The sequence below is a fragment of the Phoxinus phoxinus genome, assembly GCF_949152265.1.
Source record: "Phoxinus phoxinus genome assembly, chromosome: 15".
Classification (NCBI taxonomy): domain Eukaryota; kingdom Metazoa; phylum Chordata; class Actinopteri; order Cypriniformes; family Leuciscidae; genus Phoxinus; species Phoxinus phoxinus.
The window spans coordinates 27,349,966-27,376,187 of record NC_136890.1 but is presented as its reverse complement, the minus strand read 5'-3'; the positions used below and the strand labels follow the sequence as shown (position 1 = coordinate 27,376,187).

General features: G+C 35.8%; 1 protein-coding gene across 7 annotated transcripts in view; it reads left to right on the top strand.

Moving 5' to 3' along the window:
- cacna1ea (calcium channel, voltage-dependent, R type, alpha 1E subunit a) overlaps positions 1 to 26,222 on the top strand; it is a 121,721-nt gene that overhangs the window by 63,591 nt on the left and 31,908 nt on the right. For all 7 annotated transcript variants that reach the window (XM_079638746.1, XM_079638751.1, XM_079638750.1 and 4 more), the window contains exons 6-16: positions 13,930 to 14,033; positions 15,404 to 15,586; positions 15,973 to 16,139; positions 18,439 to 18,542; positions 20,173 to 20,288; positions 20,870 to 20,923; positions 23,505 to 23,594; positions 23,783 to 23,992; positions 24,081 to 24,193; positions 25,245 to 25,357; positions 25,478 to 25,609. In XM_079638746.1, the coding sequence (XP_079494872.1) occupies positions 13,930 to 14,033; positions 15,404 to 15,586; positions 15,973 to 16,139; positions 18,439 to 18,542; positions 20,173 to 20,288; positions 20,870 to 20,923; positions 23,505 to 23,594; positions 23,783 to 23,992; positions 24,081 to 24,193; positions 25,245 to 25,357; positions 25,478 to 25,609 (1,386 nt within the window). The remainder of the gene's footprint in view (positions 1 to 13,929; positions 14,034 to 15,403; positions 15,587 to 15,972; positions 16,140 to 18,438; positions 18,543 to 20,172; positions 20,289 to 20,869; positions 20,924 to 23,504; positions 23,595 to 23,782; positions 23,993 to 24,080; positions 24,194 to 25,244; positions 25,358 to 25,477; positions 25,610 to 26,222) is intronic.

Here is a 26,222-nt window from a genome sequence, read left to right as displayed (position 1 = left end):
CTTTTGTAGCATTTAATTTTTTAAGAAGTCAAGTCAAGGTTTTTTTGCTGCAAAAAAGGTGTTTGTGCTGTGTGAACATTTAATTGATTCATTTTATAGTTTATATTTTATAACCATATTCCACCAGCACACTGTATTTCACATTGTCTTCAACAGGCCGGGTCAATTTAAAACAAAATGTGGGCATATGTGCTTGTGCCCATGGTTCTAATAAAAATTTGACAATTTATGACCCATTTTTTGCACTTAGTTTCTGACTATGCAATGGGTGGACTTAAATTGTTGAGTGAACATTATAGAGTATGACTGCACTGTGCAACACATTTTATTAAGTTAAAAAGAGCAAGAAAAGTCTGATTTGCCATGAAATAAAATATGTGGAAATATACTGCACTTGCATATTTTGAAACAATCTTAAAACAATCTAAATTGACTGATTGCAATCAGAGAGTGCCCAATCTAATATATATATATATATATCATACAGCAGCCTGTTCTAATGAGGCTCTTTGCCTGATATGCATTATTGTAAATGTGCATTACAATGTCTTGCTTCATAAAATCCGCTCTTCTGCCTGTTTTGTTTCAGTAATTTGGCCGCAACGGGTGTATATATGGTTGATCTTTAAGGACTGCAGGCACACAGCTGTCATTCAAATGCTCTGGACCAATCAGCTGTCAGCTTCATTGATATATGTGGACAAGGTGGAGGATCTGTGCAAAAGACCTCACCTCCTGCGGCTTTCTTTTGATGTATTTTAATGTTCCATATGGCGCTCTATGATTCTATATATACTTCATAATCGGATTAGAATTGATACTGTACAATTAAATTCATTAAATTCATATTTTTTTCACAATCACACACAGTAATTTTTAGTCGTGAATGCAACTTAAATGATCGAACTCTACAGCCCTGAATTACACTGTGACAAAAAAATCTGCACTGTAATGTGACGCTCAATTTTTTTAGAAAGATATGCTAATTTGAGCAAGCCATTGTAATCTGTATATAATATGAATAATATTTATATAGAGTCAATAAATGCCTGCTTTAGGTAGCGATGAGCTGTGAAAACAGGGTTAAGGGCAGAGATTTGTTGTTGGGAACCTTCATATACACTGTTTATTAAGTGGGCTGGGCTACTATTAAATAGGGTTAGCTTGTGTAAAAAGACACAATGGAATGGAATGGATTGAGATCTGCAGTATTTTTCCAACAAAAAGGTTCATGCAAAGTTAGCACCTGTTTTATTGAATAAATATCAGAAAAACAAATCACTTGTAAAGCCTTTTTATGAATCAATAGGAAAGTGAAGATGTTGGATACATTTTTATTTCATATTAAAAAAAGAACGAATGGTGTTGATTTGATTTTCACATGCTCGTATTTTCAAAGCAAAAGCTAACTTGGCAGTTTGACATCTCTTCATAATCAGTTTGCTGAATGATGATCATGTGGTCAAGTGTTTGGAGAGCACACTGGTGGAGTGTGTGCTTCAGAGAGATGCAGTTGAAGTTTGTCAGTGATATTCAGGGGCGGACTGGCCATCTGCCAGACAGGGCATTTTCCTGCTGGGCTGATGTGCTTTTTGGGCTGGTACATCTCTTCTTTTTTTTCTTTCTTTTGTCTGAATGGCCCTTAAAACTCATACATCGGCAGCCCATTCTTTTTGTTTTGTTTTGCTCTTCTTCATTGACGGCACTAGGATCTTTGTGCATTGGTCAAAAAAAGTCAGCGTAGGATTTTTTTTCTTCTGACAGACCAGTCCATGAAACGCATAGATCAGCGGCCCATTGGTTCTTTTCTTAATTGACACTGGACTGGCCCAATCACATCTTTAAACACCTCCCCCTTTGGGCTCTGAGCGAGCGTTCAGTGTCAGTGTGCATCTGTCAAAATAGTCAGTAAGAGATGAAACTCAAGGGAGGCGCAGAGAAATTTTAATGTGTCTCTGATACTATGTCTTATTGAAATTGAGAACATTATTTTGTTAACCACCATTAATCAACATTAACAGTGAGTCAGCTTGCAGTATTCTTGTTTTGTTCATTATTTATTATAGGCTGTAGGCTGAATAGTATAGAGACATCCACACAACTTTATTTGTTTATTTATTTAACAAATTCATATATGGTATTGTTATGCCAGTGTAGCTTATAGCTTGTTTTAGGATTCATCACTGGGGAGTATACCGTTTAATAGTATTAATAAATGACAATTTTTGGAAGTATTTAATATGTTAACTCTCACTCATACCTGCTAACTTATTACATTTTAGTGGTTTTAAGGAGTTAAACAAGTTGGTATATTCAAGGGTGCGCAAAGATGGGTGGTATTTATGATCATATGGGCCAGTCTGGGCCAAAATGCCAGGGCCGATTTTGTTGTTTTCCCAGTCCAGCCCTGGTGATATTTTAACCCTCTGGGGACCAAGGTGTTTTTGGGGTCCTTGAGATGTTCTGACATGCCCTGATATTTGTGCTTTTTTCAGTTGCTTATAAACATATTAATGGCAAAGGTGTAATTACACTCTATTTATCACAAACAGGGCTACCATAATATGTGAGCAACATGCATGTACATGTTTGTATTATTTGAGAGAATAATGTTTATGCATGGTTTTTAAAAAGAATTTGACATGCAAGTACAAATGTAGCTGTCCTACAGCGTTTTTCTACTTTACCACAGTAAAGAATACGAATATAATAGGCCCAATTAAAAGCGAACCAATGAAGAAATGTTTATAATCCCCTTAGAAAATGGGTGAGACGTGAGTGAAGATTTGGGAAAAGAAACAAGATATTCCATGCAGGGATGAGATTTTTGAATATTCGATTAGTTTATTTAATTATAGAATATCAAATAGGTTGTTGTGCGATTATTCTCTAAAATAAAATCTCCATGTTTTCGATGCTGATGCTCGGTGCTGAAACTTTGACGCGTTCATGTAACCGGAGGGTGACGCTGCCAATAACGCACATAACAGCTGTCACAAAGAACCGGCAAAAGTAATGATTATGAATGTGTCAAATATATCAATGAGACATTTTAATGGGATAACTAATGGAATAATATTGTTAAATTCGCTGATAATCGGGTGACCAGATCGCAAATCAGAATTCAAAGCCGACAAAACTTAAACTTATGGGCTCACGCACAACTCTCTCATTCGTCGTGACGTTTCATCTCGTCTCGTTTTGGTCAACGAAAATTAACAGACATTTTAGCATAGTTTTTATTTTGTAAACCACATTTAGTCTCGTTTTTATTCGTCAACAATATTGCATTATACATTTAATTTTAGTCATCGTCACATGACCAGCATTTATGCTGCGTCTCGTCTCGTTTTCGTCAGGTCATAAAGGTTCGTTGGCGAAGATATTTCGTCATTATTTTTCGTTGACGAAAGCAACACTACATAGAAAGGGAACATAAATGTTGCCAAGGTGTCTTGATGATTCAGACAGCATATGACAGTGATAGTGATCATATAATATGAAGTGAAGAAATAACTTTAAATACACAGTAGGGCATTCTGCACTATAGTTTAGTGAGCTGTCAGCTCCACACTCTCTTTTTCTTTCTTCCTTTCTCTTGTACTTATGCTCACTGTCCTAAACTTTAGCAATAAAACAGAAAAGAGCAGGTCATAACAGTAAGTCTCTAAAAACTAAGAAATACACCATTGTGTGAATTTGCCCTTTGGGAGTGTTAGGAGTGCTGTTTCCAGTAATATACGTTTGTTGAGACCAATGGGTGGTCTCTTCTGACTTAACCAGAACCTCCGGTTTTATTCTTGCTGCAACGACTCCCATCTGACCAGCATAGATAGTAAAAAGATTACATGATCTGTGGTCTATGGCCACAGGATGAACTGATTGTCTGTTGAGACCTTTTAAAAAAACAGACTGGGATCAATGTTTTGTAGCGCAGGTCTGATTCATTTTAAGGGAATCGGTTCATTTGGACAGTTACTGTACCTGACATTGAATCAGTTTAAAAAACAAAGTAATCACTCAAACCAGGGTCGGATAGGCCCAATGAAACATCTTCCTTGCAGTCTGTCTAGCGCGTTTACATTGAAAAACAATTGAAAAGTAGCGCAGTGGAATGGAAAAACGATTTTTTTAAAATTAATCCATGTATTGTATGTTTTTTTTTGTAAAACTAATGAGCTCTGTGTATTGCTCATAAGATGACAATCTTTGTTGTTTCCCATGTTTGATAACTAACAGACTAACATTGTGTCTTTTTCCAATTCCTTTTTCTTTTTTAAAGGAAGTTCAAAACTGGATAAGTTACATATAGAGAGCTAAATGAAGGAATTAGCTAATAAAATTGGTGCAAGACCTTTTCAGGTTTCAGGCTAATCTCAGCTCTCTATTTTAAATCAGTCAGCTGAACAATTTTCTTCATGACGGGGTCCTGTTCTGGGGCCTGTAATTTCTCCTTCACTGGCTTGGCACACAGACTGGATGGGTAATAACTGGATGGGACACTCTGTGTCAGTCAAAAAAATAAATAAAATCTGTCTGGTAAAGTGAGCATTGTAATGTGGTCAACAAACCTGGAGCTACTACTTCATAGTCGTGAAATTTTAAAAATGTAATCAACACACTTTGACCAACCTATCACAATCAGGAATTTGACATTTCTGTTGTAAACATGCATTTATGAAACCATTCATACTACAGTCCGCAAGATTCTAATAATAGTAACAATTATTTGTTCACGCCAAGGTTTTAAATTATATTTAATTTAAGCAGTGCTGATTGGGCCTGGGGTTGCTATGGTGAGAATAGGGGGTGTGTCATATAGCCAGATGGAGGGAGAATTTCCCCTGCTGCTGTGTGAAGCTCCAGTGATGGTGGAGGAAGCATTTGAACCTCAGATGATGAGCTAACTGATACACATTAAAGTCAGTGTGGGGTAGTTATAGGGGCTATGGGGATATTCATAATATTTCATAACATTCATATTTCATTTATATTGTATTCAGAAATATTTTAAAATACTGTTTCATTTGTTAACATTAGTTAATGCATTAACTAACAATAAACAAGACATTTGCTAGTATTTATTAATTCTTGTTAACTTTAGTTAATAACACCATGTCCTAACTACACGCGCCGCGCGATAAAAGGTATATTTTCCATGTTAATCAGAGTTTTTGTTCTAACCAGCCGCGCCGCGACGATTCTATTTTAGAAACTGTTTCTATTTTTCTGCAACGTCGCGCTGGAACAACAAACACAAAGTGTGGGAATGATAATCTCAGGTATTGTTTATGTGCTTTATTTAATGTTAAAAGCGTGTAATGTGACTTTGAATATCATTTAGTGCTCCCAGCTTTGTAGCTGCAAAAGCAACAATGGATAATTCACCTCAGATCTTGAAATTAAACAAATGGAAATAAGAACGCTCAAACTGTGAAGAAACAAGTGTTGTTGAAACAATGTTTAAATGGTGTAATATTTGTGAATTTGATTATGTAGCCTACTTATCCATTTTCTTGCGAGGGCCGTCAAGATTACTCTCTGGTGCTGTGCAGTTGACGCAAGAGCCCGCCCACACGCTGTTCTGATTGGCTTTGGGTTTTGATTGATTTTTATGCATCTCGCCGTCGCGTCTTGTGTGGACAGACAAATGATTTGTCGCTGAATCTTATCGCATCACGTCTGGTTAGGACACGGTGTAACACTTTACAATAACGGTTTCATTTGTTAACATTAGTTAATGTATTAATTAACATGAACTAACCATGAGCAATAGATTTGTGAATCCGTGCTAAAGTTAGTTAATAAAAATACATCTGTTGACATTGTTTGTTTATGTAATTTCACAGTGCATTAATTAATGTTAACAAATACAACTTTTGATTTTAACAATGTATTAGTTAATGCTTCACTCTAAAAGACACTGGGTTAAAAACAACACAAGGGCGAGGTGAATATAGGACAGAACACTGGGTTAATTTTACCCAGCAAATTGGGTTGTTTATTTAACCCAGCATAATGAGTTGCTTTAAAACATCATACTGGGTTGATTCATTTTTTCTATAGTACTAGCTTCCATTTACTTCATCATACATTAAATAATGTTTAGAGATTAACTTAAATCCTCTAAACTAAAAAAAAAAAAAAAAAAATTCCACACGACCACTGGTTTCCATGATAATTATTTTATTTTTTATCATATTTTACAGTATAGCATTATATAGTTTTGAATACATATTGCATACATTTAAGCTCGTTTAAAAAATATTAGAAGTAAAAAGAAGTAATTCAAGTGTAATTGACCAGTCTCTGTTGTCCCGTTTCCACCGTAATGGCGCTGGATCTCGTGCCGGCACTTGTTTTATGTTTAGCGGGGGAAATTGTAACTTCAGACCGCCACCCTGCGTTTCACTCAAAGCCGAAATATGCTGTGACTGACTCCATAACCTGTCTATAAACAACCAGTGTACAGTTCTGAGAACATATTTTAACTTTCTAACAATTTATATTCTGTATCTTTTTTTAATAAAATCCAAAAATTGTATGCATGGCATCAGGCGTTTCCATCACGCGAAAAGATCGACATGACACTTGTTTAGGTGACTCATGAAAAATGGACACAAACCTGTATTTTACCGAAAACACGCACCAATTTGAAGGAGCAATGTTACCCAAACATTCAAAAATTAGCCCAAAAAAAGTGTGACATTAACATAAACTAAGATTAATAAATGATTTAGAAGTCCTTTTCATTGTTAGATCATGTTAGGTCAACAATTATGAAACCTTATTGTAAAGTGTTTTTTTTTTTGGTTTTTGGTTTTTGATTTAGTTGTTGCAGCACTGGAGTTCAGCTGCTAGTGAGCAGGGTCTGAACATGTACCTCCTGTGTGATGATTACAACAGGACCTGATCTGATCCACCCTCACACTAGTGTTGGCAAAAAGTGAGGGTGTGAAAAATCCCTGCCTTTGAAATTGAGTGTAAGGACACAATGCCAAAACGTATTGTGTTACAAAAACTGTTATATTCACTCTTTGTTCTATGGATCCTAGACATCCTAGTTGCTTTGCACCTTTATATTAAACTATTCATGTAATGAATTAATATTTGCTCCTGAATGATAGTGAAAGGAAATGTTTCCATCTGAGCATCTTTGCCAAACAGGGCCGATTTCTTTATAAGGCAAAATAAATCAAGCAGCTAAGGTCAAGGGTTAAAACACTCTGATGGGTAATCATTAGCACTCATTTGTAATTTATTACGGTTTCAGATGTCCGCTCTCTGCCTCTTTCTATCTTTTACTTTCTCTGTCACACTCTCTCTCTCTTTGTCTGTTTCTCCCTGCGTGTTTGACAATTAGTTAAGTGTTTGCTCTTTACCCATGATGAATAATTGATCTACTGGTGTCTTAATGATTCATATGCCATCTGTCACAATGTAACGGTTGCATGTGTGAGTCAGGGCCCATCAAAGAGCCGTGTATCTGCAGCGGGCAGAGAAGGATCATTAACCAGTACTGTCTGGCCAACTGACAGAAGACTGAAAATACCACAATATCAACAATGTGAGTGATGTGGACTGCTAAAATGCATGTGATGATATCTCAGAAATCTTGAGAGGATTTGCACATATTGACATTTGGTTTGCAGATCAAATTAGGTGTTATTTTGAGTGGCACAGTGGTCTTACATTTTAAATTTAGGTTGGGATTTGCAAAAGATTATGTTAGCTAACAGAGATTATACAACCCACAGGCTTTGTATGCCTTTTATAAAAACTAATATATAGAATAGTCCGTTTCGCATCGTTATTTCTGGATTTGGACAAGCACATACTGTATTTTCTATGGACAGTAAATTATTAAAATCATGCAAATGTTGAGAAAGTGGTTGTATTACTTTTCTAAGTGATCAAACTTCACCTAGTTGGTGATGGGCCTTATTACAGAAACTTATTGTCTTAAAGGGTTAGTTCACCCTAAAATTAAAGTTCTGTCAGTAATTACTCACCCTCATGTTGAAATTCATGAAAGTCTTACAATAATTAACATTTTTGGGAGAACTAACCCTTTAAGACTAAAGTCAAGTTCTGACAAATTCTATGTTTCTGAAATTGCTGTAGTGTTTCTCTAATATGACCTCAGAATATCATAAAGACTTGCATGTCATAAGTTCAGTTCCCAGGGAACACAAAAACTGATCTTCTTTTTTTTTAGGTCAGTTTTTATTTTACAGTCGGTTTGGATTTGCAAATTGTGTAAATTTAAAGACAAGAAATGTCAAGATGTATACATAAATACAAGATATAGGCCTTATCTCTAATACGTCTTATGCATTAGTATCTTATGCAGCTTTTCTTCTCAAGTAAATGTAGGCTATATTGTATTTTTATATATATTTTTTTTTATATTTACAGTGACATTTCTTTCTATTTGCAGAGCTTAATCCTGCTTGTTAATCATTAGAATGAACTTTTGCTATACAGCAGACTCCCATGAATCACAGGAAGCCCATTCTGCACTGTTTTTATGGAGATCTTGTGGTCTTTTGTTGGTTGTAACATGTCGTACTGTTCATCCAGTGCCAGGGAATTGTCTTCACACTAGATTTCTGTTCCTGACCCACCCACACACAATATTGTTTTCAGAGAAAACAGTCAAGATCTCTCTCCTTCCTCTCAACCTCCTCTCAGAGTGAGGAATGATGCTTTCCTTGCATGAAATTTGTGTTTCTCTTTCTATACATATGAATGTATCTTTGCATTAGGCTTAAAGAGCATTTGTCTCTAGGCAGTGATAGTTTGTAAATGCTAACATTTATAAACACAAGCTGTTATGAATTATGTAAGCATAATTGACCATGTGCTAATGTTACATAATTTGTAGTGATGGATCTATCAATGCTTGCATGATCGTTTTAAAAAACTTTTCTCAACAGATTTCTTAGTGAAAACTATAATTCTGCCACTTATCTAAATGCAACAATGATGTTGTCAGATATCCATCTAATTTATTATATTTTCCATCTAATTTATTATCCTTTCATTTTTGTTTAATATTTTTCTGATTGCAGCATTTGTGCCCTTGCCATTTAGAGACGCCCTGCATCTGTAGGAGCAATTTTCTCTCTTTCTTGATTTAGCAGTCTTTCAGTGAAGTCTTTCATCTCATTCCTGTGCTGCTATTTTAATACGTTCACAGGTCCTAAATAGAATCGCTGACATCCTGCTACCTTGACACCCCAGATGTGACTAATATGCTGGACAATCTGGGATTAATATTCCACTGTTATAAAGCCCTCCTGAAAATGGAGTGAAAATCTTGGGTGGGAATTATATTCTGTGGTTTGTTCTATGCTGTTATTAATTTCACTCTGGATGGGCTACAGAAGTTGTGTAAGACTATGTTGAAGTTGTATTTTGTCTCAGCTTTGTTTAATACAGGTCTTCATTAATGCTCATGAGCACGGCTGCTGGAAGTTGGCGGAAATTAGGGTGCTGCAGAATAGCATGATTTGCACTTGATTTAAAAACTGCTTTTGTGTCAGATATGTGCTGGTTTGAATTTATGACTTTAAAACGGCTTATTTGTAATTGTGCAAGATTTAACATTTTTGTATTTCTGGATACTTCTCAGTTTTTCCCCTAGGATTTTTTTCAGGGGTGGGTGGTAGACTAGCGGAGCGGGCGTTACGGATACATGGTGTAACATTTTTAGTAATCAAAAAGCATGTCTAATTAATTGAAATCATGAAACTTATACAATTATTAAACTTATACAACATAAAAAAAAATCTATGAAATTATGTTTTTTTTCCACACAAATTCGGTGTTGTGTTTTCTCTGGTAATCAAATGAAGACATGGAAGAATTTTTTTGATTATTCCTTAAAACAGGAAAAACAAAGTTTTGATGATAATTTATTTGTATTAGTGTTAGTATTATTATTACAATGAGATGTATCTAAATTCTACTGTACAAAAGTAATATATTTCTGTCAAGTTAATCCGAACTTTTATTTTGACGGGTTGCCGTGAAGACCTTTTAGTTTGTATTTATGACATGATGATAGTTTTTCTCAAATGAAGCGGTTGCTCACGAAGTGACTTTCAGAGCGGATCTAGAGTCTGGAGATGAAGTTCATGCATTCGTGCATTCATGCATTCGCATTCAAAAAAAAGTGCAAGCATCACACGTGCTTCAGTGTGTGTGTGAGAGAGAGGTAAATGCACCATTCATTCACACAGAACATGTAGGATTCGTAGTTTAATAGTCTTTTTGCATTTTAAAATTCACACACACTAGTCTATATCACGATTTGATTTCAAGTGAACTGAGCTGCTTTTTATTTAATTCATCAAAAAATTCGCAAAATTTCATTAAGTAGCGTTTTTCTGAAAGGGGGGGGGGGGTCATTTTGATTACAATGGTAGGGGAAACACTGCTTCTTAACATTTGTATCAATGTTAATTGTATCAATGTTAATGCACTGCCACAGTGTACTAATTAACATAAATTATGGACTTTCTTATTTTCTTTTATTTTTAATAATGAGATTTGGGGTAGGGGTGCTTAATTGTCATGAAAATTTTGGACCCGAATTGTATTTTTTGACCTGATACTGTCGCAATCTCCAGTCACCAGCCCAGTCACCACAGCACTACATCTCAAAGCATCCTGGCTCCCACCTGCAAAACACTCAATCATCACCCTCATCAGCAGCTCCACATTTAAGCATGCCATCCACACTCTCACATTGTCTGGTCTTGTCACACTTTACCTGGTGTGTATGGACTTACCTTTCTGCCTGCTTGCCTTGTAAATACTTACCCTTTGCAATCATCTTCATCATCCTCTTCCTTGCATTGACAATCTCTATTCACCCGTACCAATTAAAGGTAGGGTAGGTCAGAATTGTCTAAAAAAAACTTTTATTCAAATTTGTTTAAACTGTCTTTATATACCAATGCATAATTAAAATGCAAGTACTCTGAAATAGCGAGTATAAAAAACCGAGTCGCTCTAGTGTATATAATCTTCAATAAACACAGCTCATTAATTCCATTCACTCCCACCTAAAAACGGGTGCGCGACTGCGCGCACGTGGGCAGAGCCAGTAATAGCGGCGGTAGTCATGGCGACGGAGAGTGACAGTCGCGCAAGCCAATCCTGTGATTCGTCCCGAATGGAAATAATGAGCTGTGTTTAATGAAGATTAAACGGTCTAGAGTCACTCGATTTTTATACTCTTTTTATCAGAGTACTTACATTTTAATTATGCATTGATATATATAGAAAGTTTAATCAAATTTGGTAAAAAGTTTTTATATAAATCCTACCTACCCTACCTTTAAGGACAAAGAGACATTTAAGTTCAAGTTAAGTGGTGACTCAGTGACTTTCTTTGATATTGGCTAACCGGATTCATTCTTTGTATTTGCACATTTCAATAAAGAACTGGTATCTTTGAGTCTGCTGTCCCCTCTTCTAGTTTTGACAGATACTTGGCACTTTCTATTTGAACTATTTCTATGCCTCATTTGATGAGAGCAAGTATTTTATTCAATATTTTACAATATTTATTTTTGTCCTGTTACACTGCCAGTTTTACATTTTGAAAACAAGCGGTTTTAAACTGTTGAAATGCAATAAGCAGCAAAAGAGAACTCGTTCCGCTGTAGAGATAGTCTGAGAGATGGTTTCCGAGCGCTGTCTAAGAGAGCCACCTAATTGGGCTTGAGCGTTTAAATGCACATACTTATGTGTCAAAATGCCCTTCTTTGCAAGTATCCTCATAAACAGTCATTTGTGTCTCAATTGAACGTAATGGTTGAGATAAAATGCACATTAGATCCGTGCATTCTGTCACAGCAGCCTAATAAACCTGCTGCCATCTGTGCCATTAATGTTAATCAAACAACAAAAAGAATATCGCTCATTGTTATTGACTGAATCACTTTTGTGTCACTTTAAAAAGAAAAAAAGTGTCAATGACACATAAAGCTTCAAAAAAGGTTGCTTTTCGAAATTCAGGAGCAATGTGTCTCATTCACTGAGCATGCGTAAGCACAAATTTGTGAGTGAAATGTGCGTACGAACGATTAAGATCAAATCATGATTCACCAAAAATAACGTAATAAAATTTATTCTAAATGTATGAAAAAATATAGGAACAACTGAAACCACACGTACGCAAAAATCACTTACTCTGTACGGCCTTATAATCGTCTTGAGAAGTTATATTTCATCCTAACATCAAACATGTGTTTAAGTTGCTAAGAGTGGTTGCTAGGGGTGTTGTGTAGTGATACATAGAACAGTTGGGTGAAGCAGTCATAGCCGTGTTTAGTCGTGAATAAAACAGCTATTGGCCAATCAAAATCAAGGATTGGAAAACTAACCGTTTTATAATCTTAAATACATTCCGTCATATACAGTTAAAGAGTAAGAAAAGCTGCATTATAGCTTCAGCTGCGAGGTTTCTCTGAGTAACGCAGATATACTCGTATTTACAGCTGGCTAATGAGAGGTCTGTATAAAAGGTGTTTATTGTGAGAATGGCACACTTGGCATTGCTTGAGGATCGGGTGAGAGCGCGTCTGCAAAAAGCAGTTTACTTAAAACTAACTAATGCTCTTCTCATTTCCCTGCATGCTGCATCACAGATGAGTTGCCGTTTCCTGTTAGGTGGCACAGCAAATAAAGGACAACATTAGCATTTTATAATGAGCCATGCCCTTGATGGGTTCCCTCTAAGAGAAGAGAGAATTCATTTTAATCTGACCAACAATAATCATATCACATTATTATAAGGTACTTTTCTAGCCTGCATCTTAGGAGGGTGCTAGTAGGGATGGGTCCGATGACCCGCACAGCAATGATCAATCAGGAAAATGTATCTCTGTAAATTTACCCTTCATCTTTGAATTTTCTTCACCAGCATATATTGTATAGTAGATGTATTTATGTATATATGTATGCATGTATGTATATTTCTATGCAAATATGTATTACACTTTTTATCATTTAATTTTGGTTCTTGCAATCCAATAATATTGGATTTGTATGATAAATTACTTGTGATTATTCCACATTTGTAAGTCGTTTTGGATAAAAGCACCTGCTAAATGATTAAATATGTAATCTGCATGAAGCAGCTAGGATCAGCAAGGAAATTCATGCTGGTTTTTTCAGCAGGGTTTCTAAAGTATGCAGGAGTTCAGATGTTGTAAAGAGTGTACAGAGATATCTTTTCTTCAGGTAGCCTTAGCTTTTTTATTTTCTTATGTTGTATCCTGCCCCTTCCACACTCACCCATTCATATCACTTATTGTGATCCAAGAAGTCTGGTCTCGATATTTCCTTCCCAGCGGAGGTCCGGATTTTGATTTTAAAAGTTTTAATGGTCTTTCCTTGCCATCTACAAATGCATTTTTTTTTATTACAACTGTTTATTATGAAATCCTCTTAACATGCTGATCACTAGGCCTAATGCTAAATATACTGTAGATAAAAAAACATATTTTTGTCTCAAACTGTTTGTAAACAGAAGTTCAAACACAAAATTCTAAAGATGGCTGCGCTCTTGTCCAGGTCTATACGTGATATAAACGAGTGCAATGAAAGACAGAGATGACTCTGAAGGAAGCTGTGAATCAGAAGTGACCCTATTAGAAAGTGTGCTGGCTGTCATTCATTGAGAGGGATTACCTCATTAAGGACCACATGCATTGAGCACCGCTGCTCCAATTACTCCCCTATACCTACAGTATCACTATGAGTCATCACTGCGATTATCATGTCACTATTGATGGAGATTGTGTAGTTTACCCAACATCATCATTAACATATTTGTGAAATATTTATGTATCCTGCAAAACTGTTGTTTCGTTTCTTTGCCTAACCTGTTTGTTTTTATTTTGTTAACAGGATTCTGGCCACAGCAGGAGCCCACATGAATATTTCATTAGACCTGCGAACGCTGAGGGCTGTGAGGGTATTACGGCCCCTTAAACTGGTTTCTGGCATTCCTAGTATGTTTATGAATCTATATGAAGTTTTTAATCACACTGTGTTATTTTGATTGAGAGGAGTATTACACTGCGTCCTAATCGGGTGCAAAGCGATAAAACAAGACATAAATCCAACGGCAAAAAGTTATATGCATCAACTTAGGCATTTTGTTTGTTGCAAGATGTCTTTTTATCTGGGTAGCTGCACTATGACATCTTTTTGGTCCAAAATCTCACTCATTTTAAAGTAATCAAATGACACAAAATGCATAATGCAATCATATCTGACATATACTGTAAAGCTTCATTGTTAAACACTTAAAATATGTATGTGAATTTCTTAGAATTTTTATTGAATTGCAATTCTGCTTCCTTTAATTCAAATTTGAATTGTAATTCTAGATCCTGTTTTTGACATAAATTCAATTTAAATTCAAGAATTGAATTGTAATTCAGGAATCATTCTCAATTCAATACTGAATTGTGCACAAGCCTGCTCCACGCATCTGTAACCTGTCACATCACAACGGGTTAGGACACCGTGTAGTCATTTCCACATTAAAGAAATTAATAGTACATTTTCTAAGCGGCTCATTGGAAAAGCGTTCCTCTACCTACATTTCTGCAAAACTCCAATAAATACAATTCACTGCAGTTTCCAGCTGAAATGAACACATTTAAATGTGCAATACACATTTAAATGGTGTTTAAATTATGTATATGGTGCATATATTTAGCAAAATGCTCCTCTAGAGTTCTTTTTTCTTGCTGACTAACACGTTTATGGTCACTGAATGTAACATTACATGACATATTGTTCACAAGCTATTTTATTGCCATCTTTTGGTACATTATCAGTGGTAGCAGTTCAGACTAATATCACGTAATTTACGTCTCTACAATGATTTGTTGATATACCAAGGTAGGTAGCCTCCTCAGCCACTTATAATGATGACCTCAAAACACTTTTGTCTTTTACCATAGTACTTGATTTGTAAAGTAATAAATTTTTGACATTTACATCACAAACAGCCAGCTCCATATATGTGGCTTTTCTGATGTACTGAACTTGCTCGGTAGCTCACCTGCTCCAGCTGTGCACTACTGATGAGGAGCACACAGGGATGAGTCCCATGGGACACTAAACATGATAAAAGAGCTCAAATACTTTTAGAAGCAGCAAAATGGCATAGTTGATTCACCAAATGCCTTTGTTAACACTTGGTTAGGTTTACTGTAGATGTTGCAAAACATGCAAGAAGCGCAATATCGTTTTGGAAATTTTTTGCTACGGGCATGTTTTTCCAATGAGCCTAGGTTGAAATTTTCACAATTATATGTGATGATACTAATGTTTATGTGTGATTGATATATATTTTTATGTTTTTTAGGTCTGCAAATAGTTCTGAAATCCATAATGAAGGCAATGGTGCCACTGCTACAGATTGGTCTGCTGCTGTTTTTTGCCATTCTCATGTTTGCCATTATTGGATTAGAGTTCTACAGTGGAAAACTCCACAGGCAATGTGTACAAGACACTAAAAGTAAAGAGCATCACAAAGTGACAAACACAAGTAAGAACATGCACAGACCAGATATACATCTTTTAATTTAGATTTATGTCAGATGTTGGAATCCAGTGTAAATCTTTAGAATACTAAAAATGAAAGGAACATTGGAAACAGACTAGATGCTAGATGGTTAGGTTAACATGTTTCAGAGAAACCAAATCCATTTTAATAAAAAAAATGTCCCACTGAATTTTTTTTTATTAAAATGGATTTGGTTTCTCTGAAACATGTTAACCTAACCATCTAGCATCTTTTAGGGTCACAAATACCTCATTCTTCTTAAAGAAATTACCATAATACACATGCATATTGTTAAATAACAAAATATAAGATTAGTATTGACAAGAATATCATAATTATATAATATTTGTCTCTCTTATTTCCTCTAGGCTTATCTGAGCAATGTGGGTTCAAGAAATGTTCTGAGAATTATACCTGCAATAACAACTGGTCCGGACCCAATGATGGCATCACTCAGTTTGATAACATCTTATTTTCCATACTGACTGTCTTCCAGTGCATCACCATGGAAGGGTGGACAACCATACTCTATAATGTGAGTTTCTGCCTCAGATGATCTGTAGCAGTTCTGTTTCTGTATCTGTATTATAATCCTAATTAATAAAAGTATAATATTAATGTAATGCAATGTTGAAGCATTAGTTCACTGTTAAATATCTTGTTTAATTTAAAAACATTTTGTTTTTAGATTAAACAGAGTCATTAGCATATGTGTTTGAAATCTTTATGACTCATTTTACATACGAAACAATTTGCATTGTTTGAGGTTTTTGGCAAGTAATGGGTTGGATGAGTTCAAGCCTTGTCTTTTTGAAGAAATATAAATAAATAAATTGTGTTGGTACCATGGCTTTGTGGTTAGCGTTAGCACTGGGAGACGTTGATCCTTGGTGCTCATGCAGGCAGAATACATTTGCTTTGTGTCCTAATCCCATTCCTTCTCTTCTCCCCCAAAATAATAAATAAATGTCAAAAGAAAAATCTCTGGCCCACAGGCCCATTTTAGCCGAAATAGATGTAATTTATGGTTGATGAACTTCCTCTACCCTTGCAGCTGTGACCTGTCAGACTTGTACACGGGTCTTACACACAGTATGCAATACCGTGTAGCTTTTCCCTGATTTCTGATCTTCTTACAAGCCTATTCAGGCACAATAACATCTCTCTTTTTATAAGTCATGTTTGGAAGAGTTTGTCAAAGTGGTTTTATCTCCAAATTGCTGGAGTACAAGCAGTACAAGGAGAGGTGTTAGACATAGTCCTAACACTGGAGCTTTTGGTGGAATGAGCTTAGGTGGTTGACTTTGATCAAACTACTGTCATTTATATGCTGAGCCGGCTCTGATTTTCACTTTCATAGTGCTGGTTTCTGAGCATGGACTTCTGGAGGAGGACTTCTTCAGACTTTGATTTGAGTTTAAATTAAATTATGTTTATTAAAGGGGTCATGACATGAGAAATCAAATTTGCCTTGATCTATTGACATATTAGAAAAGATCCTGCAAGTTTCATAGCTTAAAACGCACTCATTATAAACAACGCATTTATTTAATCAAGCACCAAAAATGTCTCGTTTGGATACTGTGGGATTTGTGATGTCGCACAGGCAAATTCATTTGCATATTCCTGCCTCCAGAGCAAGACATCGATGAATAGTTTTACATCATTTTACCATAGGCCCCGCCCACTGGCATCCAGTCGCATAACAGCTGATATTTGCCTACAATGGATGTGAGTGTTGCGTCGCGTCCAAATAGACATGTGACCCACTGCTTGATAAACACCCCTCCTAAAATCCCCTCCTGGAGCTAAATATAATACTAAAATTTAAACAGAACAATTTGACAATTATTATTATTATAATTTTTTAAAATTCGGAACACACATTTTTGTGGTTCTGCTAAGATATTTATATTTTATGTAAGTGTATTTGTATTTTGATCAAGATTCATTGTTTGTCTTTGGCATAAAATTTATAAAACATTTTCTTACTTCTAATATGACTGCTTATATACAGTAAGCACCCTCAAATTCATTAGATATGGGGGGTTCAGTAGAAAATGTTTCACCTGTTAAAAATTATTCGTTGTGAGTAATTATTATAAAATTAATTTAAAAAAATCACGATCCTGTACTTTCGAATGTCTGGAAAGTTAATTTGAAAATTCTTTGGTCATATCGTCTGTGAATTCTGCTTTTTAAAGTACTGTTTCTTTTTCCATATGCAATTCTACATTAAAAACAAAGCACAGATATAATACTTAATAATACTAATTTATTTGAGTATTGCATAGGACAGTACAAACGTGACAGGAAGCATTGTGGAGAGATACTGTAGGAAGATGGGATCGGAAAGTACCACAAGTCGGGATCTGAAGTGCAACCCCACTATGTCTGTCCGAGCGCTGTCCACAATGCTGTCAGCTCTGACATACAATAATACATGATTTTACTAATATATCAAGCACAAGACTTTATCCAAGTCCACATTGTTTTTAATCAGTCATGTGGTGTCATACATGTTGACGCGAGTCATGCTGCCACAGTTAGACTTTTTTCACACTCATAACTGAGCTGTTGCAGCTGCATCGGGATGTGGGGAACACCCTCTCAGCTCAGCTGGGCAATGATGCCACCTTCCCACGCAGTGATCACACCCTTTGCATGGCAGAGCAGAGCCCCGCTGAAACATCACCATTACAAGGGCAGGGTTTATGGTTTTCAGACCTTTTTAATCTAGGAAATCTAGGCATTACAATACTGCAAATTCAAAGTATTACTTTCATTGTTTTGAAGCTTAAGAACTGTGCACTTCCTGTTTTGTGTTTGCACAGACCAACGATGCCTTAGGCCCTACATGGAATTGGCTCTACTTCATTCCTCTAATAATAATTGGCTCCTTCTTTGTGTTGAATCTGGTATTAGGAGTCCTGTCAGGGTGAGTACTGTTTTCCTCAATGAGCTCTAAGACAAACTGACACTACATCTAACCTGATGTCTGAGCCGACCCAGGGTAATAAGTTTTATCGGAGGTTAATGTGAAATGTATTAATTTAATCTCTAGAAGAGACTTTAAAAAAACAAAACATTTTAAGAAACATAAAATAAAAAATAACTCAATGATTGCAAACTTTTGACCGGTAGTGTATGTGAACACTGTAATGTCAATGTACAAAGAGAGAAAAGAGAGATGTGTAGAAAGAGATAAGGTCGCTGTTAATACACACAGAGCGACCTTACTGTATCTCTTTCTACACATCTCTCTTTTCTCTCTTTGTACAGTGTTCACATACACTACTGGTCAAAAGTTTGCAATCATTGAGTTTAAAATATATATATATTTATTAAAAAAAAATTTTTAAGTCTCTTATACCCAAGGCTGCATGTATTTGATAAAAATACAGTAAAGCAGTAACCCTGTGAAATATTATTATAATTTAAAATGTCTGTTTTCTAGTGTAATATATTTTTAAATGTAATTTATTCCTGTGATGGCAAAGCAGAATTTTCAACAGCCATCACTGTAGTTTTCAGTGTGACATGATCCTTCAGAAACGGTTTCCACAATAATATTTAGCAGCAAAGAAAAGTGTCTTGAGCATCAAATCAGCATGTTAGAATGATTTCTGAAGGATCATGTGACACTGAAGACTGGAGTAATTGACTGCTAAAAATTGCCATCACGGGAATATATTACATTTTATAATATATTCAAATAGGCAACAGTTATTATAACATTTCACAATATTGCTGTTTTTATTAACCAGCACTGCTGGTTTTGGAAGTAATTTTTCCATACATTTCTCCCTTAGGGATTTTTAAAAAGTCTTTGTTAAAGAGTTATAAGCACTAAACCAAGCCTTATAACTCTTTAACAAAGAGTGAATCACAGCTATGATGTGAATCACAACTCTACAAACTTTAATTTGAAGCAAATAGGTTTTTGAAAATCAGAATAAAAGACAAAGATACAAGACTGTGTACTTAATGGCTTTAGTGATAGAAAGAACTGCAATCCCTTTGGGAACAGCATAATCTAATTAAAAACAATGGCGAACTAAAAGACTACTCATTTATAAATGCTGATTTTATATATATATATATATATATATATATATATATATATATATATATATATATATATATATATATATATATATAGAAACATTATATTTTAAGTTTATTGCAAAATAATACGTATACTGTATATACAAACATTTAGTATTTTGAGGGCGTAGAGACATGGACTCAATTACATCATTCGCAATGCTTCATGGGAGTGTGTGCAAAAACTGTTCACTTTGTATCCATTTTTCTATTTCTGACAAAGTCAAAGATTTTTTTCTCCATAGTTTACAGTGTTTAACAGTAAAAATGAAATATGCTTCTGTAGAAGCCACAAGTCAGTGTGAATTTTTTTTTTTTGTATTATGCAAAATGGGACACAGCCTCCCTATCTCTGCTTTTCATTCCTTCACTCTGTAGGTGAAACACTTTGATAAATTAAGTGTGTCCCATCCCTCTGGTTCTTCTCTGTGTGGGTAATTGAATGTTGTTTACTCCTGTAGGGAGTTTGCTAAAGAGCGTGAGCGAGTGGAGAACCGAAGGGCTTTCATGAAGCTGAGGAGACAGCAGCAGATCGAGAGGGAGCTGAACGGGTATCGGGCCTGGATTGACCGTGCAGGTACTCTGACACACCGAGCTGGCGAATGAACTGGCAAAGCTAATAGAGTAAATCAAATCTGTCAAAACACTGTGCCACAGCATCAGATGCTGAGTACTGTTAAAAAGAGACACACTTGTGAAAGAAAATGCATGTAAGTCTATTTTGCAATGTTTCCTTACCAAATTATATTATCCGTATAAAGTAAAAAGCTGGAGTGAAAAACATATCATGTATTATGTATCCCTTTTGATTTTAATCACACAAGCACTGTGAATGCCACACATTTGTGTAAAACCTGATGATCATGTTCTCCAGCATTATTTGAGAATGATCCAAACAGCATCTTGTGCTTCACTTGAAGCGGTGAAATCTAACCTTTAAAAAAAGTTCACATGGTCTTTCACAAATATACATATTTAATTATTAACCTAGAAATAGCTCAGATTATTTTTCCTTATATATCTTATATTTTTCTTATTCATTAATTTCTTTGTTTAACTTTTAATATCAGGGATTAAATTAGATTTTGAATGACAGGTTTTCATTTTATTGTATGTTCACAATTTGTTTCAAATTTAAATTCATTTTTTATTTTGCAGAGGAGGTTATGCTTGCAGAAGAGAACAAGAATTCAGGACCTTCTGCTTTAGATGGTGAGATGTTTGACCTCTGTTGTTTTTCTCTCTCATTTTCCCACGTAGATTGTGGGATGCAGTTTTTAATTATGTGTCAGGGTCATGTGATTATTTTGAACACCCTTAGTGCAGTCTACACTAGTACACCCTAGTAAATATCCATTCTCTCTTTTCCAGATTTTATCATTTATCAGAGTCCTGCACGTTGTCAGGTGAAATGCTAATATTTGATGTAATCAAATAAGGTGGAATAAGATTTATGTTGTCATTTCTGGTGCGAGTTGGGAATTAATTGGCATTAAGAATGAATAATTTGCTAAAATATCCTATATCCTATCCTATCCGATATTATATGACAGTAACGGCTCATATTTGGCTACATGTTCTGTTAATTTATGGAGACCTATAAGCGTCTGTATAGCCTATGCCCTATGGTGTGAGTAATGCACATTTGTTCAAAGTAACCTGTATGGGCAGATTGTTCACATGATGTAGGCAAAAGTTATTTATAATTATTATTACCATGTGGGGGTGCATATTTTTCTATGCCTCAACTCAAAATGCCTAATATTGGTTGGATTGCTTGTGTTACATGAGAAAATAAATATTTTTTTGTCTACCTGATGTAGTAGTTTAATACGGGTGCGGTGCGGGTTTACCAAACAGGACCTGTGCAGGATCCTGTAATTTATTCAGTAGCCTGTTCTAGTGTATAAAGCCTGTTCTGGTCACATAAAGCAGTACAGGGATTATATATTCAATAGACATGTCACAATAAACAAAAAAACTTGATCATGGCATGCATCTGTGAAGCGAAAACCCATCCGAACCCTGTATAAGTATAAATTGACGGATTTTCCCCAGAATCAAACAAGGGTGTTTTTTTTTTATTAAATGGTGATTGACAGCTTCCCAGAGGCTGTGCGAATGGAAAACAGGCAGTTACCATGGTGAACTCCTATTTCGATGCCCCTGCTGTTCTCCTGTAAGTGTAATAGTCCCATCATACTATAAGGACAATTGTCTTTTGAAAAAAACTTACCCCTATATGGTAAAACATTTTTAGAGGGTCAGGAGAGACTGAGACCTATTCTGGTCCTTCTATATGGGGTTTGACAGCAATAGGTATCCAGATAGCACTCTGAAGAGAGTTTAAAAAATAAAATGTAATTGCAGGGATGCGTATTTACAGTATTTACCTCATTGTTGCCTTGACAACAGCAAAATATAACAAGCGGCTTTATTTGCTGTTTAATTATTATTAAAAATTCATTTTTAGAAGGTGTTTGAAGACAGATGTGTGTCCACTGTGCCTATAATTGTAAAAGTCCACCTACTCCTTTTTTTATAATCCCCATAAATCATAAACGGTTTCTCCAAACAAGTGTTCCAGAAGCCCCGCCCCTGACTGGTGATGATCTGCCCTATTAGCATAGATCCCGCCCTGAGTGAGCCTCAGCAGTCCGCCATTTTTGTTTCTTTACGGTAGCAGCTGGAGATATACAATGTCTGTGCCAAAATAAAAAGTTGAATCAACTTAACTCCACAACAACTCCATAAATGTATCCACTAACCTTTCAGAAACATCCAGTTGCATTGTAAAAGTTGCAACTTCTGAGTTCTCTCTATCATTGTCCGACTCCTGTTCGAACATGTAAGGCTGAACATGGCTACAATTACAATGACAATGCGGTCATTTTGGCTGCGTGACATTTTCCAGTTTTGTTGTTGCTGGAGTATCTGCAGCACGAGCTGCAAAGGATCCACCCTCTTCTGGATATGGGGCCGAGTGCAGCAGCTCATTTGCATTTAAAGGGACACACAAAAACGGCGTGTTTTTGCTCACACCCAAATAGGGACAAAATTGACAAGCTATAATATATTATCCGTTGGGTATTTTGAGCTGAAACTTCACAGACACATTCTGGCGACACCAGAGACTTGCATTACATTTTGTGAAAAGGGGCATAATGTAAGTTATTTCATGTTGATTTAGAAAAAATATTTTATCATTATAAATGTTTTGAATACTCTAACTCAGATTTGTGAAATGCCTGCTTTTGGCAAGTTTTTGTCATTTTCTGACAATAAAGAGTAGTTTAAACCTAAATAAACGGTCTGGTTTCTACTCAGGAGCAAAATTCTGCCTTTAAACTTGAAAGAAATAAAGATTTGACAATTGTCGTGATAATTATCGATATTGACTGATATGAAAGATTGTATTGTGATATTTTTTTGGCCATACTGCCCAGCCCTATCGTGTGCTAACCTGGCTTGATGCAACAAGTTTCTAGCGATCTAGTTTTTCTGTCTTCACAGCAAAATCATTGCCTGTCAGAATATTTTTGATGTTTATGATGAGTTTGCCTCATGGATAGAAAAAAAAAAAAACTTTCAGATAATATTTTAGTAGTTTGCTTTGGCTTCAATACAATAATAATATATAAGTCCATTACATTTTCCAGACAACATGGTTCTTTATTTTTTATTTATTAGAGGTTTGGTTTATTCATTTGTTAATTTATTTAGTTTAGAGTAAAATAACTATTTGATTTTAAAAGATAATAAAATATATATAATTTGGTACTTCTATTCTCAGTGCTAAAAAGAGCCACCACCATAAAGAGAAGAGGGGTGGATGATGTTCGGAGAGCTCCAGAGGAACAATATGCTGACATCTCGTCTGTAGGTGAGTGGCTTCCTCTCCCAACTCAACCTCATATCCTGTCTAAATGATGCCCTGACCCTCAAAAATACAGTGCATATTTACCTGTGTGTCAGTATATGTTTTCAGATTAAATTCACATAGAACTGAAATCATATCCTAATTCATTCAAGAAGTACACAAAAGTGGTTTTAATTCGTTTTGTTCATCAGGGATGCCATTGAACAGAGTCAGCATACGCAGTGTTAAACGAGGACCAACATCCTATTTCCAACGGAAAGAACGCATGCTACGGATCTCCATTCGCCGTATGGTGAAGACTCACACCTTCTACTGGATTGTTCTGGGTCTGGTGGCCCTCAACACTCTCTGTGTAGCCATCGTACATCACAAACAGCCTCAGTGGTTGTCTAGTCTTCTCTGTAAGACCAAAAAAAACCAAATTAAACTTTTCTCGCTATGTGTATGATCAAAAGTCATAACCTTAAAGTGGTACCTTTTCTATTGCAGACTATGCAGAATTCCTGTTTCTGGGTCTGTTTCTTACTGAGATGTTTCTGAAGATGTATGGACTCGGGCCCAGACTCTATTTCCACTCATCCTTCAACTGTTTTGATTGTGGGGTAAGTGTATTTTCCCACAAAAGTGTGTCTTCCTTCCCATAATCCTCTTAGACACGAAGATGGCACAACAGGGCAAGTGTCGAAGAGGATCAAGGTGGTGACTCCTAAAATTAGTGTTCAAAACTTTTTTTTGTTTATCAAGAAACATAAAAGACATGCAAAGAAATAAGAGCAGATGAAACTGTAGATCTTATTTGATCTTTTTGGAAGTTATGCCTCAACACTCTGGGCACTATGAACGCGTCTCTAATTTCTATGTAAATTGGAGGACCCAGCACTGAATATCAATATGTTGCTTAAAAACAAATTAAAATTCAGTTTTAGTTCTGGACTGTGCCACTTAATATATAATGATTCCCTGTTGGCTGATCTTTAATTTAATCAGAACATTTGTAGCTGGCCCTTTCCATGAATACATATCCCATTACAGTTTTCTGTTTTAAAACTATGAAACTTGTGTGATCAAATTGTATCTTACATTCTTCAGCAAATCTAACATGAAAAGTAGCTGGTTTTAAATCAATCATTTAATTGGTTAATTATTTAATTATTTAAATGTCTGTATGGTGACTTTGGCCCACATTAGAGGTCTTGACTTTATTGAATGTAACCAACAATTAAATAAATAAATATCTGATGAATTGATATTAATGAATTTGCTAAACAAAATATGTGTGTATGTATATAATAAATTGAGAGAGTAGAATATAAATGAGTGTTTAAGGTGCGGTCACATTTATCATTCTTTGGCAGGTGAATTTCAATAGTAATCCATGCGATCAGGAGGGCGAAAGATTTCCCCTTGTAGCTTTGCAACGGGTTCAGGTTGATCACACAGAATCATCGCATGGACTATCAGGAGGCATCTTGTTTTGAAAGTGACTTCTGTGCGAGTTGTGCTCCATACATCGCTACTTTATTGACAACAGACAATGGACCTTTTTTCCTGTGAAATTTTTACGAAAATTCGCTAATGTGACTGCACCTTTAGACAGTATTTTTGGACATCATGGACATGTTCGAAGAGGTGTAATTCCTGATTTCCTTCCAGGTGATAGTAGGCAGCATTTTTGAGGTGCTCTGGGGGTTCTTCAGACCTGGCACATCCTTTGGGATCAGCGTTCTGCGTGCCTTGCGGTTGTTGAGAATTTTCAAGGTCACCAAGTAAGTGCAAGCTTGCCTGGAAAACAGCCCTTTGGATTTGTTTGCCTCTTCCAGAGGCAATAATCTGTTTATTGACTTTGCTCAGTTGAACTTGAGATGCTGCATTTATGTGTTGTTAAGGTACTGGGCATCCCTGAGGAACCTGGTTGTGTCTCTGATGAATTCCATGAAGTCCATTATCAGTTTGCTCTTCCTGCTTTTCCTCTTCATTGTGGTCTTTGCACTTCTGGGCATGCAGGTCTTTGGTGGAAGGTAATATCTCACCAGTCTGAGCACAGGTGACCCCTGTTGACAGTTTTAAATTTGGATGTTTGTATAAAAATATCTGAATGCTACACCTGTAGTTTTAAGTAGAGCTGTGCAGCGGAGCCAATATCCATATCTGTATTTGTATCTGTAACGATCTCAAAATTATTTGTATCTGTAATAGATTCAAACCGGAAGCAGGCGGGGCTTTAACCAAGTCAAATTACTTGAGAAGCTTGTTTTAATTGTAATTCTGTTCTCTTCATAGTTATCATTTAACAAACATGCCTTGTATAACTCATAAAATAATAATTTTCTTAATTATAATTATAACCTGTCTTTAAATATCTTCTAATAGTCAGAGCCTATAGTCTCGTAGGCAGTACTCTGACATGTATCTGCCTTGGGGAACTATCCCTATCCTGATTAATAAATTGATTTGCAGAGACGGCAACATGGCTATTTGATTTGCGTTCGCGCTGTGCTCATTTTATTCATAGAGTTTACAATAAGGTATTCGGCTACAGGCACATCCCTAGTTATGAGCTGCCTTTTTATGTCATATGCAATAACAATAAAAAATCCAGAGCCTGCTTTGTGTTCTGTCCACCATATTAAA